The sequence below is a fragment of the Pseudorca crassidens genome, chromosome 4 (genome assembly GCF_039906515.1).
Source record: "Pseudorca crassidens isolate mPseCra1 chromosome 4, mPseCra1.hap1, whole genome shotgun sequence".
NCBI lineage: Eukaryota > Metazoa > Chordata > Mammalia > Artiodactyla > Delphinidae > Pseudorca > Pseudorca crassidens.
Genome location: NC_090299.1, coordinates 4,600,842 through 4,616,001, shown reverse-complemented (window position 1 = coordinate 4,616,001; position 15,160 = coordinate 4,600,842). Strand labels below are relative to the sequence as shown.

The following is a 15,160-nucleotide window of genomic DNA, read 5'->3' as shown; positions in this document are numbered from 1 at the left end:
GAACAACTGTAAAAAGTGAGAAGGAAGAGAAGGGAGTAGGTGACAGGTATAAGATTACAGTTTCTGCATTCAGATTTCTGATTTAGTCAGGCTCTTTCGGAGAATGTTTTGTTTTTAGAGACTTTTTTTTGGCTGCATTGGGTCTTCGTTGCTGTGCGCGGGCTTTCTCTAGTTGCGGTGAGTGGGGGCTACTCTTCGTTGCGATACCAGGCTTCTCATTGGGGTGACTTCTCTCGTTGCGGAGCATGGGCTGTAGGCTCGTAGGCTTCAGTAGTTGCAGCACACAGGCTCAGTAGTTGTGGCTTGCGGCTCTAGAGCGCAGGCTCAGTAGTTGTGGCGCACGGGCTTAGTTGCTCCGTGGCATGTGGGATCTTACCGGACCAGGGCTTGAACCCATGTTCCCTGCATTGGATTAGGGTTAGGGACTCTGAAGTTCGTGCTGCTTTCCCTGGTCAGTTTATTTCATATATGTTACTCTTCTGTTCACAAACACAAAATTACATTATTCATGAAAGATTGCTTTTTAAATAATCAGACAATAGGTTGGTCAAATCTTTTGGGGGGCAGACTTGCTAGAGCCTGTGTGGCAAATACTAATTCACTTCATTTGTTGGAATAACCTGGTTTATCAAACATTTGTGTTAGGCAGTGAGCTACGTAGATGAATAAGACTGTCCTTGAAGAACTTACAACGTAATATATAAACAAATAGGAATTCTACAGTGTACTGTGGTAAATGTAACTAAAGAGGCAAATATAAAGGATGATAAGCACAGAGACTGGCGTGATCAGGTGGCTTCGATGCAGAGGAGGGAGTGTGCGGTGAGATGAAGGGGTGGTCAGAACACTGGGTGATGAAGCCAGCAAGGCAGGTTGTGACTGAACCGCCAAGTCGCCATATGCAGTGGAATTAGGACTGACTTAGGTGCAGGTATCAGGAACTCAGGTCACATCCGTCTACAAGGGGGGATTTATTGTCAGGAGTCTGACTTGTCTGACGTTAGACTCCAGGACAAGGATGCAACTAGACCCAAAGAAGAGCTGGGATTGAGGACTCGGTCTCCTACCTCTGGGCTCAGCTTTGCTGCCCACCTTCATTCTCTCTCTCTCTTATAATTGGATTTCTCCACTCTTCTGGTTCACTTGGCAGAAAACATGGCCAGTAACCGCTTCTGAGCTTTTGCACGCTGCAGGCATCCAAAGAGAAATCGACCGAGTGTCAGTCCCAAGTCAAAATGTCTAGGGTGGCCTGGCCAGAGTCAGGTGCCCGGCCCAAGGTCAATAGCCAAGAAAAGGTCAATTACGGAATTTCCACATTTGGGGGGAGAAGGAATTTGGGGGAAGGGAAACAAAAATGAGAATAGCCACACAAAAACATTTGAGCTTTACTCTTTAGACAGTGGGTAACTAGTGAAAGCATTTAAGCAAGGTAGTAAGTGAGACCGTCAGATTTATGCCTAAAATTCCAGTGGTGAGGGGAAGGCTATGTGGGAATGGAGCCATGGTGGCCAGTTTACTGTTATAGCCTAGAAGAAAGAACTTTCAGTGGGAAGTTGACAGAAGAATAATGCCATACAGCACTTTTCTTCTTCTGTCTGGCTTATTTCACTTCGCATGATGCCCTCCAGATTCATCCACGTTGTCACAGATGGCAGGATTTCCGTCTTTTTAAGACAATAGGGACTTCCCTGGTGGTGCAGTGGATAAGACTCCAACCTCCCAATGCAGGGGGACCTGGGTTTGATCCCTGGTCAGGGAACTAGATCCCACATTGCATGCCGCAACGAAGAGTTTGCATGCCACCATTAAGGATCCCGCCTGCCACAACTAAATAATGAATAAATATTTTAAAATGAATGAATATAAAAAAACAGTAATATTCCTCTGTGTGTGTGTGTGTGTGTGTGTGCACGCGCGCGCACACGTGTGTATCACATTTTCTTTATCCGTTTATTTGTCAGTGGGCACTTAGGTTGTTTCCATACCTTGGCTATTGTGAATAAAGGCTGCAATGAACATGGTAGTACAGATATCTCTTTGAGATAATGATTTTGTTTCCTTTGTACGCCCAGAAGTGGGGTTGTTGGATCATATGGTAATTCTATGTTTAATTTCTTGAGGTATCCCATACTGTTTTCCATGGTAGCTGTACCAGTTTACATTCCCAGCAAGAGTGTACAAGGGTTCCCTTTTCTCCACATCCTTGCCAGCATTTGCTGTCTCTTGCCTTTTTGTTTTTGTTTTTTTGCGGTACGTGGGCCTCTCACTGCTGTGGCCTCTCCCGTTGCGGAGCACAGGCTCTGGACGCACAGGCTCAGCGGCCATGGCTCACGGGCTCAGTCGCTCCGCGGCATGTGGGATCTTCCCGGACCGGGGCACAAACCCGTGTCCCCTGCATCGGCAGGCGGACTCTCAACCACTGCGCCACCAGGGAAGCCCTTGCCTTTTTGATAATAGCGATCCTAACAGGTGTGAGGAGATATCTCACTGTGGTTTTGATTGGCATTTCCCTGATGATCAGTGGTGTTGAGCACATTTTCATGTACCTGTCGGCCATTGGTATTTCTTCTTTGGAAAAATGTCTATTCAGGCTCTTTTCCTATTTTTAAATTATTTATTTATTTACTTTTGCTATTGAGTTGCATGAATTCCCTGTATATTTTGGATATTAACTCCTTATTGGACATGTGGCTTGCAAATTTGCTGGGATTCCATAGGTTGCCTTTTAATTTTGTTGATGGTTTCCTTTGCTGTGCAGAAGCTTTTTAGTTTCATGTGGTCCCACTTGTTTATTTTTGCTTTTGTTGCCTTTGCTTTTGGTGTCATGTAATCATTTTCTTAAAGAAGGTCCACCATGTGAAAAAGATGTCAAGTCTCCCCAAACCCGGATATTCATCTGAAATGAATATATTCATTCTGTGGGATACCTGAGATCCACAAGTGGTTTATTAGTGTTCCCAGCATTTATTTCTGCCAGTCTCTGTGCCATCGCATCTGCTCTAGGTTTGGCTTATTGACAGAACATCCAGTTTCTCAAGGCAGTAATTCATAAACTTCTTATGCAAGTGTAAGATTAGTAAATGTTGTCTGCTTTGTGGAATCTGTTATCTCATTGTATATCCACAGACATTATAGCACACATTTAAAAATTCTGAAAACTCTGGGAGCTTAATCACAAATGGTCACGTGTACCATAAACTAAACAAGGAGGCGCTCCCTAAGCCTTTGTCCTTCTTCCTCTTCTCTTCTGGCTGAACACCCTTTCCCTTTATGATCTCATCTTCAGAAGGCACTTGATTCCAGAACGCACTTCCGGGGCCTGGACTTTGCCCCCGGATTCCTGTGGGCCATCTTCCTTTGTGGGTACCAGTGACACACCCAACTAAACAATATCCAAACTCATAATCCTCCTCCCTAAACTTACTTCGTTTCCTGTGTTTCTTCAAAACCTCCAGGCTCTATTTGGCTTCCTTTCCTTCACCTCCCATATCTCGTCTTCCACCAGGATCTACTGTTTCCACTGCTTCTGATCCTTGCATTTGCGCTTTTCTTTCTGAGAGGCCACAGTCACTGCACATAGACTCTGAGGTCCGGCCATGTGGGGACTGAATCCCAGATGTTCTAACAGAGTTGAAACCTCTCAAGGCTTCAATGTCCTCTCATTTTTATTTATTTATTTATTTTTTGTTGGCGGTATGCGGGCCTCTCACTGTTGTGGCCTCTGCCGTTGCGGAGCACAGGCTCCGGACGCCCAGGCTCAGCGGCCATGGCTCACGGGCCCAGCCGCTCCACGGCATGTGGGATCTTCCCGGACCGGGGCACGAACCCGTGTCCCCTGCATTGGCAGGCAGACTCTCAACCACTGCGCCACCAGGGAAACCCTGCCCTCTCATTTTTAAAGGGGGCTGACGATAACTCATGGGGTTATTGTGAGAATTAAATGAGTTGATATACGTGTAATATCTAGTGTTGTGTAACAGATTTCTCCAAAGCTTAGTAGATAAAACCACACTTGTGTTATCTCTCACTGTTGCAGTGGGTCAGCAGTGGAGGTGCTGTCCGGCAAGGCAGTTCTGGCTTGGGTCTCTCATGAGGCTGCAGTCATCTAACAGCTGGGGTTAGAACAGCTGGCACTCCTCCCGATCTCCTTCTGTCTGGTATCTGAACATGGTGGCCTCAGGGTAGCCAGACTTCTCCTACGATGGCAGGAGGTGCCCAGAGCAGAGGCCCAAGATACACCTACAGAAGCCCCAGGGTCTTTTCTCACTTAGCTTATAAGTCCTGCTCTATTGGTCTTGAATGGTGATCACAAAACCCTGCCGGGGTTGAAGAGCAGGAGACATAAACTCCAGGTGTGCGTGGAGGCCTGTCAGAACACTTGCGGACCTTTTTTAAAACCATCAGAGAGTGACCATAGAAATGTTTTGTACCATTCAGATGACTCACTGCTTATCTCATGGCAGAGTCGTTAAAAGATGAACTGAAAGGTGTGCTGCACATTCTTCTTTCACAAAAAGACATGATGCACAGTATTGACCATTTCTATAATGACAAGTGTCTAGAATATATTTCATACTAAGGAATATGCTAACTTAATAGTTATTTTTAGGAAAACAAACACACTTTGTCTCTTCCTGGTGGGTGTTGGAAATGTTTCCATCTGATACGCTTTTCTTTCTAAAGTCTGTGTCACCTATAAGAATTCTCCTGTGCGAAGAAATAGAAAATATGAACAGACCGGTCACAAGTAATGAAATTGAAAGTGTGATTAAAAATCTTCCAACAAACGAAAGTCCAGGACCAGATGGCCTCACAGGTGAATTCTATCAAGCATTTAGGGAAGAGCTAACACCCATCCTTCTCAAACTCTTCCAAAAAATTGCAAAGGAAGGAACACTCCCAAACTCATTCTATGAGGCTGCCATCACCCTGATACCAAAACCGGACAAAGATACCACAGAAAAAGAAAATTACAGGCCAGTATCACTGATGAATATAGATTCAAAAATCCTCAACAAAATACTAGCAAACAATCCAACAACACATTAAAAGGATCATACACCATGATCAAGTGGGATTTATCCCAGGGATGCAAGAATTCTTCAATATATGCAAATCAATCAGTGTGATACACCATATTAACAAATTGAAGAATAAAAACCATATGATCATCTCAATAGATGCAGAAAAAGCTTTTGACAAAATTCAACACCCATTTATGATAAAAACTCTCCAGCAAGTGGGCATAGAGGGAACCTGCCTCAAAATAATAAAGGCCATATATGAAAAACCCACAGCAAACATCATTCTCAATGGTGAAAAACTGAAAGCATTTCCTCTAAGATCAGGAATAAGACAAGGATGTCCACTCTTGCCACTATTATTCAACGTAGTTTTGGAAGTCCTAGCCACGGCAATCAGAGAAGAAAAAGAAATAAAAGGAATACAAATTGGAATAGAAGAAGTAAAACTGTCACTGTTTGCAGATGACATGATGCTATACATAGAGAATCCTAAAGATGCTACCAGAAAACTACTAGAGCTAATCAATGAATTTGGTAAAGTTGCAGGATACAAAATTAATGCACAAAATCTCTTGCATTCCTATACACTAACAACAAAAGATCAGAAAGAGAAATTAAGGAAACAATCCCATTCACCATTGCAGCAAAAAGAATAAAATACCTAGGAATAAACCTTCTAAGGAGGTAAAAGACCTGTACTCAGAAAACTATAAGACACTGATGAAAGAAATCAAAGATGACACACACAGATGGAGAGATATACCATGTTCTTGGATTGGAAGAATCAATATTGTGAAAATGACTATACAACCCAAAGCAATCTACAGATTCAATGCAATCCCCATCAAATTACCAGTGGCTTTTTTTTTTACAAAACTAGAGCAAAATATCTTAAAATTTGTGCAGGGACACAAAAGACCCCAAATAGCCAAAGCAGTCTTGAGGGAAAAAAATGGAGCTAGAGGAATTAGACTCCCTGACTTCAGACTATACTACAAAGCTACAGTAATCAAGACAATGTGGTACTGGCACAAAAACAGAAATATTGATCAATGGAACAGGATAGGAAGCTCAGAGATAAACCCACGCACCTATGGTCAACTAATCTATGACAAAGGCAGCAAGGATATACAATGGAGAAAAGACAGCCTCTTCAATAAGTGGTGCTGGGAAAACTGGACAGCTACATGTAAAAGAATGAAATTAGGACACTCCCTAACACCATACAAAAAAAATAAACTCAGAATTGATTAGAGACCTAAATGTAAGACTGGATACTATAAAACTCTTAGAGGAAAACATAGGAAGAACACTCTTTGACATAAATCACAGCAAGATCTCTTTGATCCACCTTCTAGAGTAACGGAAATAAAAACAAAAATAAACAAATGGGACCTAATGAAACTTAAAACCTTTTGCAAAGCAAAGGAAAACATAAGACAAGAAGACAACCCTCAGAACGGGAGAAAATATTTGCAAACGAATCAATGGACAAAGGATTAATCTACAAAATATATAAACAGCTCATTCAGCTCAATATTAAAAAAACAAACAACCCAATCCAAAAATGGGCAGAAGACCTAAATAGACATTTCTCCAAAGAAGACATACAGATGGCCAAGAAGCACATGAAAAGCACTCAACATCACTAAGTATTAGAGAAATGCAAATCAAAACTACAATGAGGTATCACCTCACACCAGTTAGAATGGGCATCATCAGAAACTCTACAAACAACAAATGCTGGAGAGGGTGTGGAGAAAAGGGAACCCTCTTGCACAGTTGGTGGGAGTGTAAATTGATACAGCGAATATGGAGAACAGTATGGAGGTTCCTAAAAAAACTAAAAACAGAATTACCATATGACCCAGCAATCCCACTACTGGGCATATACCCAGAGAAAACCACAATTCAAAAGACACATGCACCCCAGTGTTCACTGCAGTGCTATTTACAATAGCCAGGTCATGGAATCAACCTAAATGCACATCGACAGATGAATGGTTAAAGAAGTTGTGGTACATATATACAATGGAATATTACTCAGCCATAAAAAGGATCGAAATTGGTCATTTGTAGAGACGTGGATGGATCTAGAGACTGTCATACAGAGTGAAGTAAGTCAGAAAGAGAAAAACAAATATCATATATTAACGCATATATGTGGAACCTAGAAAAATGGTACAGATGAACCGGTTTGCAGGGCAGAAATAGAGACACAGATGTAGAGAACAAATGTATGGACACCAAGGAGGGAAAGTGGTGGGGTGGGGGTTGTGGTGGGATGAACTGGGAGATGGGGATTGACATATATACACTAATATGTATAAAATAGATAACTAATAAGAAAAAATTATGTCTTTAATTAAACTGAAATATAATTCTGACAAAAAAAAAAGAGACCATTATCCTCTAGCACAGTAGGTTTCTAAAATGACAGACATCTGTAATGTTCCCAAAATTATCTGTAAAGCCCTTTGTTTCTCAGTTTTAAAAAGTAAAAAAAAAAAAAAAATTCTCCGGTCTGAGCATGTTGAAGGTTAGAATTTTTCATTCTGTTTAAAATTTTTCCAAATTAAAACTTACACTAGACTTTGGATCCATTTGTTAAAATGCAGCAGTTAGTTTGCAAGAACGAATTGGGGAGATGGATTTCTAGCAAATGATTTCCAGTAAAAAACCTTTGCATATCTGGTGGGTGGAACTGAGAACTCAGCATCAGGGCTTAATAAGGCTGGTGGATGACCTTCTTCTTCTATTTGGACCCAAGGATCTTTGTGAGGTTTGTTTTTTTCTTCTTAACTTCAGTAGTCATTAAATGCAGGTATTAACGTAAGCTAGTTATAAGTAGACCTTCGCCTTGCTCTATCATGAGGTGTTAAACCAAGGTTTTCAAAATAATGAAGCATATTTAATCCCACCACTTTCACTGAAAAATATTATCAGCTAACTAGGCCTATGTGTGTGTGAGAGAGAGAATAAAAGACTTTTTAGGACTATGTGAAAAGAAATAATTATTTAAAACTATTAAAACTACTTCATCTGATCCCTTAAATTTCTGTCTTGTGTATGTTAATCTACTTAATGTTACCAGTACAGATTGTGACTATAGTTTTAGGTGAACCAATGAACATGTACTGGAAGTGTTACTGCACCAAACTTGGGTCCACTCACCTGTGTGCAGTAAAGCCAAGCTACTGACACCAGCTTGTGGCGAAGGAAAGTGCAGCGTTTATTGCAGACGCCAAGCAAGGAGTCCAGGCAGCTAGTGGTTAAAAGACCCGAACTCCCTGAAGCCTTTCAGGGAAACGTTTTTAATGACAGGGTGAGGGAGAGGGGTTGTGGGCTGTGTGGTCAGCTCGTGGACATTCTTCTGATTGGTTGGTGGTGAGGTAACTGGGAGTCAACATCATCAACCTTCTGGTTCCAACGGTCTGGGGTCTACAGTGCTTCTTCTGGGGTCAGCTAACGTCTTCCACCTGGTGGAGGTTTCGGGATCTGCAAAACAGCTCAAAGGACATGGCTCAGAATATTATCTATAGACCCTGAGGAGGAACTAAAGGTCCTTGACTTTGTTGAATGGCTAAAGTATTATTATTTTGTCTGGCTTGAGTGTTTTCCTTTTTTTCTGCATTTTCTCACTTCTCTGATTAAATTTATTCTTTGACTAAAGTGTTTATACAAGCAAAAGGCAGGTGGAGGACGTGGGCGGGGATCTGTTTGGGGAAGGCCTCGTGGGGTCCTGCTGGGTCACAGGAGTGCTGGTCACACACTTTTTCTGATAAGGGCATCTGGTCTGAAGAGCTTGAAGACCACTGAGGTACACACTTCCGTCAGCGTCTGTGAAGTGGCCTGAGCCGATGGCACGCGTGTCCTCTTCAGCTTCGTGGCTTTGTGGCTACGTGTCTCTTTGCCACGTGGGAAGAGGCAGAGGCAGGAGCTTGGGGGTTCGTGCTAGGCATTCTCCCCTCGATTCATCCCTCCCTAGGTTATTACAGGGGGAAGGAGGAGGAACTACTTTCAGTAATTCCGCTGATGGTAGTCTTGAGTACGTGTGATAATCTCCACATCTTCGCAGTATCTAGTCTTTGAATGTCATTTGTTTCTTCCACAGTTACCCTCTTTTCCCAAAGTGTTCGCCATTTGAAAATCTCTCATATCCCTAAGTGATTCCTCTTGATTCGTTGATGATTTGGTTCCAAGGGCTTTCAAGAGGAAACTTATTCCTGATGTGATGTTTGACACCTGCTTGGTGAAATGAGCAATTCATGCCCAGCACGATGCTAGAGCAATACTGCATTAAGACTTTGGTGAGAACATGTGTCTTCTGGGAATTTTGTTACATGAAGTCACTCTGCTTTTAACTCCTTTGCTAAGCTTTAAAAAAAACCAAAGCAGCCTTTCTTAATTTCAATGAACCTAAAATACCGAAGTCCTCATCTTTTTCTCTTGTATCTGATGGCAAGCAAGCTTGGGTTCCGCCAGCTGAACCTGGACAAGACCCCTACAAGCCATGTTACATCTCCCCCAGCCTCAGTTTCTCCATCTGCAAAATGGGGCCAATAATGGGCCTATAATAATACCTGCTCCCTTTTATGCCTTAACACAGTTATTATTAAATTGATTTATGCTAGTGAAATTCTCTTAGAAGAGTGAGACTTCTTTCTTTTTCCATTGACGAAATCGTTTCTAATACGGGAACCATCATCCCTGCATTTCCCACAGCCAGAATCGTTTTTGGCCTTATGAATTGAATTCAGATCCGCTACTCCTGATGTCGGATATCCTCCACTGCAGAAACAAAACAAACAAAAATCCCTCAGACTCTTCCAAACTGGTTGTGTCAGTTTGGAGTTTCTGACCAGCGCAGAGAGCCTTGCTCAGGTTACATCTCGTTACTGTCTTACAGGTTGTTTCCCTCGGAGGTGACCCATTAACACTGGGTTGCACAGGCAAGACACTCTCACCCTTGCTTCCCCTGGGGTCTCAGGACTTCTTACTTCAGCCCAGTTTTTGGAACTTGGGCAACAGCAGCTTCCTCTGGAAGGGGGAGGTCCCGGGCTTAAGTGGGTTTCTACTGTGGAGGCTCTTCTCTGGGTCACCCTCTCCTATCTCCTGCCCCCAGCAAGCTCTCTTTACCCTTTAGGCGGCTGCTACACAGAGCCCAGGACGAAGGAGCTTTCTGAAGCCCCATGAAAAATTTTGAGACAAAAAAAAAAAAAAAAAAGGATTGACCCCAAAATATGAAAATAAAACAAAATTAAGAATAATTTAATTTGGACTTCCCTGGTGGCGCAGTGGTTAAGAATCCACCTGCCAATGCAGGGGACACGGGTTCGAGCCCTGGTCCAGGAAGATCCCACATACCACAGAGGAAAGAGGAATAGGGTTGAAAAGACATCAGTCTTCTGTAGGCCCTTTTGCCTTTTAATCTTTTTTTCTGTGGCCTCTCCCGTTGTGGAGCACAGGCTCCGGACGCGCAGGCTCAGCAGCCATGGCTCACGGGCCCAGCCGCTCCGCCGCATGTGGGATCCTCCCGGACCGGGGCACGAACCCGTGTCCCCTGCATCGGCAGGCGGACTCCCAACCACTGCGCCACCAGGGAAGCCCATCCATTCACCTTTTGAAGGATATCTTGATTGCTTCCAAATTTTAGCAAGTATGAATAAAGCTGCTAGAAACATCCATATTGCAGGTTTTCGTGTGGACATAAGTTTCCAATACATTTGAGTAAATATCAAAGAGCACATTTGCCGTGTGGTATGGTAAGAGTACGCTTCGCATGATGAGAAACTGCCACTGTCTTCCAAAGTGGCTGCACCATTTTGCGTTCCCACCAGCAATAAATGAGAGTTACTGTTGTTCCACATTCTCACCAGCTTTGGTGTTGTCATTGGGCTGGGTTTTGGCCATTTTAACAAGTGTGTAGTGGTATCTCATTATTTGAGCCATTTCTTTACTTTCACACAAAGAATTTATGAGCTAGCTGCCTCTGATATATCAAGAAAGCCCTGAAGTTGGATTTTTACAAGAGCAACCAGATATAAAGAACCGTGGAAAGTCAACAAAAAATAAGCACTTTACCTATGTCTAAGCTTGGTATTTACAAAACATTTCGTTTTCTTGTTATTTTGTGTGTGTTTTTTTTTTGCGGTACGCGGGCCTCTCACTGTTGTGGCCTCTCCCGTTGCGGAGCACAGGCTCTGGACGCGCAGGCTCAGTGGCCATGGCTCACGGGCCCAGCCGCTCCGCGGCATGTGGGATCTTCCACAGACCGGAGCACGAACCCGTGTCCCCTGCATCGGCAGGCGGACTCTCAACCACTGCGCCACCAGGGAAGCCCTTTACAAAGCATTTTCATGATTATTGTATCTCTTCATTATTAACTCTGCTATATTCAAAACTGGGAGTTGTGTCCATTTTGACTGGAAAACAGAAGCCAAACCAATGCACCTGTGCAAGCTCTCCTGACATTTTTATTGCTCTTTTGTGACTGGGTCAATAGGCTATGAAATTAACTTATCTTTCCTTAAAATTTTGTATTAAGTGAAGGGTAAAGCAAATTTACTAACATATGCCAAGTTCTGCTCCAGGCTTTAGAGACATAGAGCTGAATACGTCCCTCAAGGAGCGTTCGACCCGACAAAAAGGCGTAAAGACTAGGCCAGTGGAACCTCAGGATATAACAGACCAGGCCTTTTACCCTGGAGATGGCGGAGGGGGCGGGGGGGGGGGGCTTGGTCTGGTGAAAAGACACCCAGACACGTCTGACCGTTATCCGAAAAGGAACAAAAATAAGCCTGTAAGGGGCTTCCCTGCTGGCTCAGGGGTTAAGAATCCGCCTACCAGTGCAGAGGACACGTGTTCGAGCCCTGGTCCGGGACGGATCCCACACGCTGCGGACCAACTAAGCCCGTGTGCCACAACTACTGGCCTGTGCTCTAGAGCCCGCCAGCCACAACTACTGAAGCCCGTGTGCCTAGAACCCGTTCTCCGCAACAAGAGAAGCCACCGCAATGAGAAGCCCGCGCAACCGCAACAAAGAACAGCCCCCACTCGCCTCAACTAGAGAAAGACCTGCACGCAGCAATGGAAACCCAACGCAGCCTAAAATAAAATAAAAATATATTTTTTTAAAAAAAAAGAGGAAGGAAAATAAGCCAGTAAGACATTAGGGAGGGGTCCAGTCGTGGTAGTAAACAGGATGGGGCTATCAGCGATGGACCAGGAATGTCACATACTTTGAGTACATTATTACGTAGGGCTGTTCCCGTTTACTGTAAGAAGACAGCGTTGACATCTTCAAAAGATGGAAACCCTTTAAGAGAACCCCTTTAGGAGGAGGGAGCACCAGAAGGGCTCACCTCCAAAGCCAGGGTAGCGGCCAGGCTCAGCACGAGGGTGAAGCGAGAGGGGCAATATGAGAGTGCGCGCGTACGCGCGTGGGGTAGCCGCTAGGCGCACCACAAGGGTGAAAGGGGAGGGGGATAAGGGAGTTCGTGCGTGCGCGTCCGCGCGTGCGTGGGTAGCGGAGGCGAGCAGCACAGGGTGAAGGGGGAGGGGGATAAGAGAGCTCGTGCATTCACGTCCGCGCGGGCGTGGGTAGCGGAGGGCCGCAGCGCGGAGGAGTAGGAGGAGGGGAGGAAAAGGGAGAGCGTGCGCGCGCGCGTGGGTGTGGGTGTGTGCGCGCGCGGCCGTGGTAGAGCGGATTGCGTCGCCCTCTATTGACGTGCGCGCGCCCGCACCTAGTTCTACCAGCGGCGTGACCGTAAAGAGGCACGGCCGTGTCGTGAAAGGGGCCGCAACACGCAGGGCGCTGGTTGACGGCCGCGACTCCATTTTGTCCTCCGGTTCGTTGCTCGTAAGTCGCTTGTTTCCGTGGCTTCTGTGAGGCTAAAAGTTTAAAAGGGTAAAAGTTTTAAAGAATATTCTGGAAGTGTGTTGGTAAGCATAGCGAGTCTCCATTTTCTCTCTGCAGCCGACTTGTGTCCTGCGGTTCCGGAATAGCGGGGGAAGATGCGGCCCTTGGACATCGTGGAGCTGGCAGAGCCGGAGGAGGTGGAGGTGCTGGAGCCCGAGGAGGACTTCGAGCAGTTCCTGCTCCCGGTCATCAACGAGATGCGCGAGGACATCGCGGCGCTGAGCCGCGAGCACGGGAGAGCCTACCTGCGGAACCGGAGCAAGCTGTGGGAGATGGATAGTATGCTCATCCAGATCAAGACGCAGGTGGAGGCCTCGGAGGAGAGCGCGCTCAACCATCTGCAGAACGCGGACGACGGAGTCGAGGGCAGAGGGACCAAACGGTGCGAGAAGGCGGAGGAGAAGGCCAAGGAGATCGCGAAGATGGCAGAGATGCTGGTGGAGCTGGTCCGGCGGATAGAGAAGAGCGAGTCGTCCTGAAGGAGGGTCGGCGGTAAGGCGGGGACCGGCGGGAGCCGCACGGAGGTCCCAGGCGTTGCCCGACGCTTGGGTCAGCTTCGGGGACATTTATTTACTAATGATCCGCGGGGGATGGGAGTTGGGAGAAGAGAATAAAAGCGTGCTCAGTTTTCATTTTAGGAGGTGTTAGTAGGTACCGTTTATTTATTTTTGTTACGTCTGTGGTAATTGGGGGGAACACTTTGGTTGGTTGGTTGGTTTTGACTTGTACGTGTTTGGTTGAAACCAAAGGTCACGATCAATAGGATAACTGTAGGGTAATAACAAAATCACGGTACAGGCCATTGAGCAAAGGGGGGTAGAAATACAGAATTGTCAGAGGGAAGGCCATTATTGGACGCTTCCAGATTTTGCTGGAAGACTGGAAGGGGTCAGGTGGCATGCAGAAGAGGTGGTGTCCTGCGAGGCTGAGTTTGTGAGGGTTTTCTCACTTCCTAATGATGAGTTTCTCCCAATTGCACTTCAGGTTTACAGCCAGTGGATTCTGGTCAACTGATGGAGATTGGCTGACACCCTGGAGAAGCTGAAACCAGAGAGCCTTTTGTTTTCTCTTTTTTTCTCTGTCCACTCTGTCCTCACACTACGTTTCTGCTATGGTCTGTGGTTAATGACCTCAGTATGAGTTTTGACTGTTAAATGTTTTTGTTTGGGGAGGTACCTTTGATTTGGAAAATGCTCTCACAAGAATTAGGGCCTAGATTGTAAGCTGTCGCAGCAGTCACATTTGTTCCTGGGCTTTCGTTATTTCTAAATTTTTGAGGTGCTTTGCTCTTTCTTGTGTGACCTGATAGCTCCCTGGAACTTTGGGTCTGTGTGTAACAGATGAGACTCAGTTGGAGTTCTCCGGCTCTGAAGGTGTTGAAGGAAATGCATTATTTCTGGAAGACGACTCCATGCAGCGATTGCCAACGAAGCTGAAGAACGGACCAGACTTCAATTGGGAATGAGGAGGGGGCTGATCTGGCTGGGACTGATGAACCAAAAGAAGGTCTGCGGGATGGTGTTGTGTTTGGGGACTTTAATTTCTATGTGAGACCAAAGGAGGAGAGATGTATTTTGTTCAAATTTTAGGTTTTATGCGGCACACTGATGTAACTTGTCTGGTCAGATTGTTTGGACAACGTAACTCAGCTTTATGTGACATGGAACCTAGACTAGGAGACGAGATAGGTCTTGGTATTCTGTGTAATCGATGTAATATCCTGATGCATTTCAGGGGATTCTGGACATAAAATGAAAGCGATATTTGCAAAGGCCCTTGAGGGTCTGGGGAAGAAAAGCAAGGGCTGTCTGTTTTGGACCCTAAACTGCACAGGGACTAGGTGTCTTCAAGATTCATAAGTTGTCTAGCTGTAAGTTCATTTCAGTAGCAGACCTGACAAGTATTTGAGGTCAAAACCCTACCGTGTGTTTAAAAAAAATTTTACCATGTTAATAAAAGTATTCATTTGCTTGAAAAGACAAGGCTTAAAAGGTTATTGACTGAGAAATATTGTTTCTTTAAAAATGAAATTTTTCTCCTTGAATGTTACCTTCGTTAAATGGGGGGTGAATTTCTTATGGTTTTGGAGGCTCTCAGTAAGCCTTGATCGTAGGGAAGGTTCATCTCTCGTGCTGCTGTGGAAACTGGCTGAGGAAAGAGCATGCAGTTGTCCCTCCTATCAGCAGTGGGTTGGTTCCAGGACCCCCCCCCCTTC

The 15,160-nt window shown here is 45.0% G+C and overlaps 1 protein-coding gene across 2 annotated transcripts; it reads left to right on the top strand.

Moving 5' to 3' along the window:
• The first annotated feature begins 12,731 nt into the window (after positions 1 to 12,731).
• LOC137223385 (MORF4 family-associated protein 1) lies at positions 12,732 to 14,927 on the top strand. Of its 2 annotated transcripts, XM_067735040.1 has the most exons (3): positions 12,732 to 12,885; positions 13,003 to 13,437; positions 13,930 to 14,927. In XM_067735040.1, exon 2 carries the CDS (start codon positions 13,041 to 13,043, stop codon positions 13,422 to 13,424), a length of 384 nt encoding a protein of 127 aa, XP_067591141.1. In that variant the 5' UTR covers positions 12,732 to 12,885; positions 13,003 to 13,040; the 3' UTR covers positions 13,425 to 13,437; positions 13,930 to 14,927. The 2 variants fall into 2 exon arrangements, with proteins under 2 accessions (XP_067591141.1, XP_067591140.1); XM_067735039.1 differs by lacking the exon at positions 12,732 to 12,885 and having other exon boundaries at positions 12,892 to 13,437.
• Positions 14,928 to 15,160: the final 233 nt, after the last annotated feature.

Bases quoted from the DNA above. Each gene is read 5' to 3' on its own strand.
- LOC137223385 (XM_067735040.1), top strand. From the start codon at position 13,041: ATGCGGCCCTTGGACATCGTGGAGCTGGCAGAGCCGGAGGAGGTGGAG.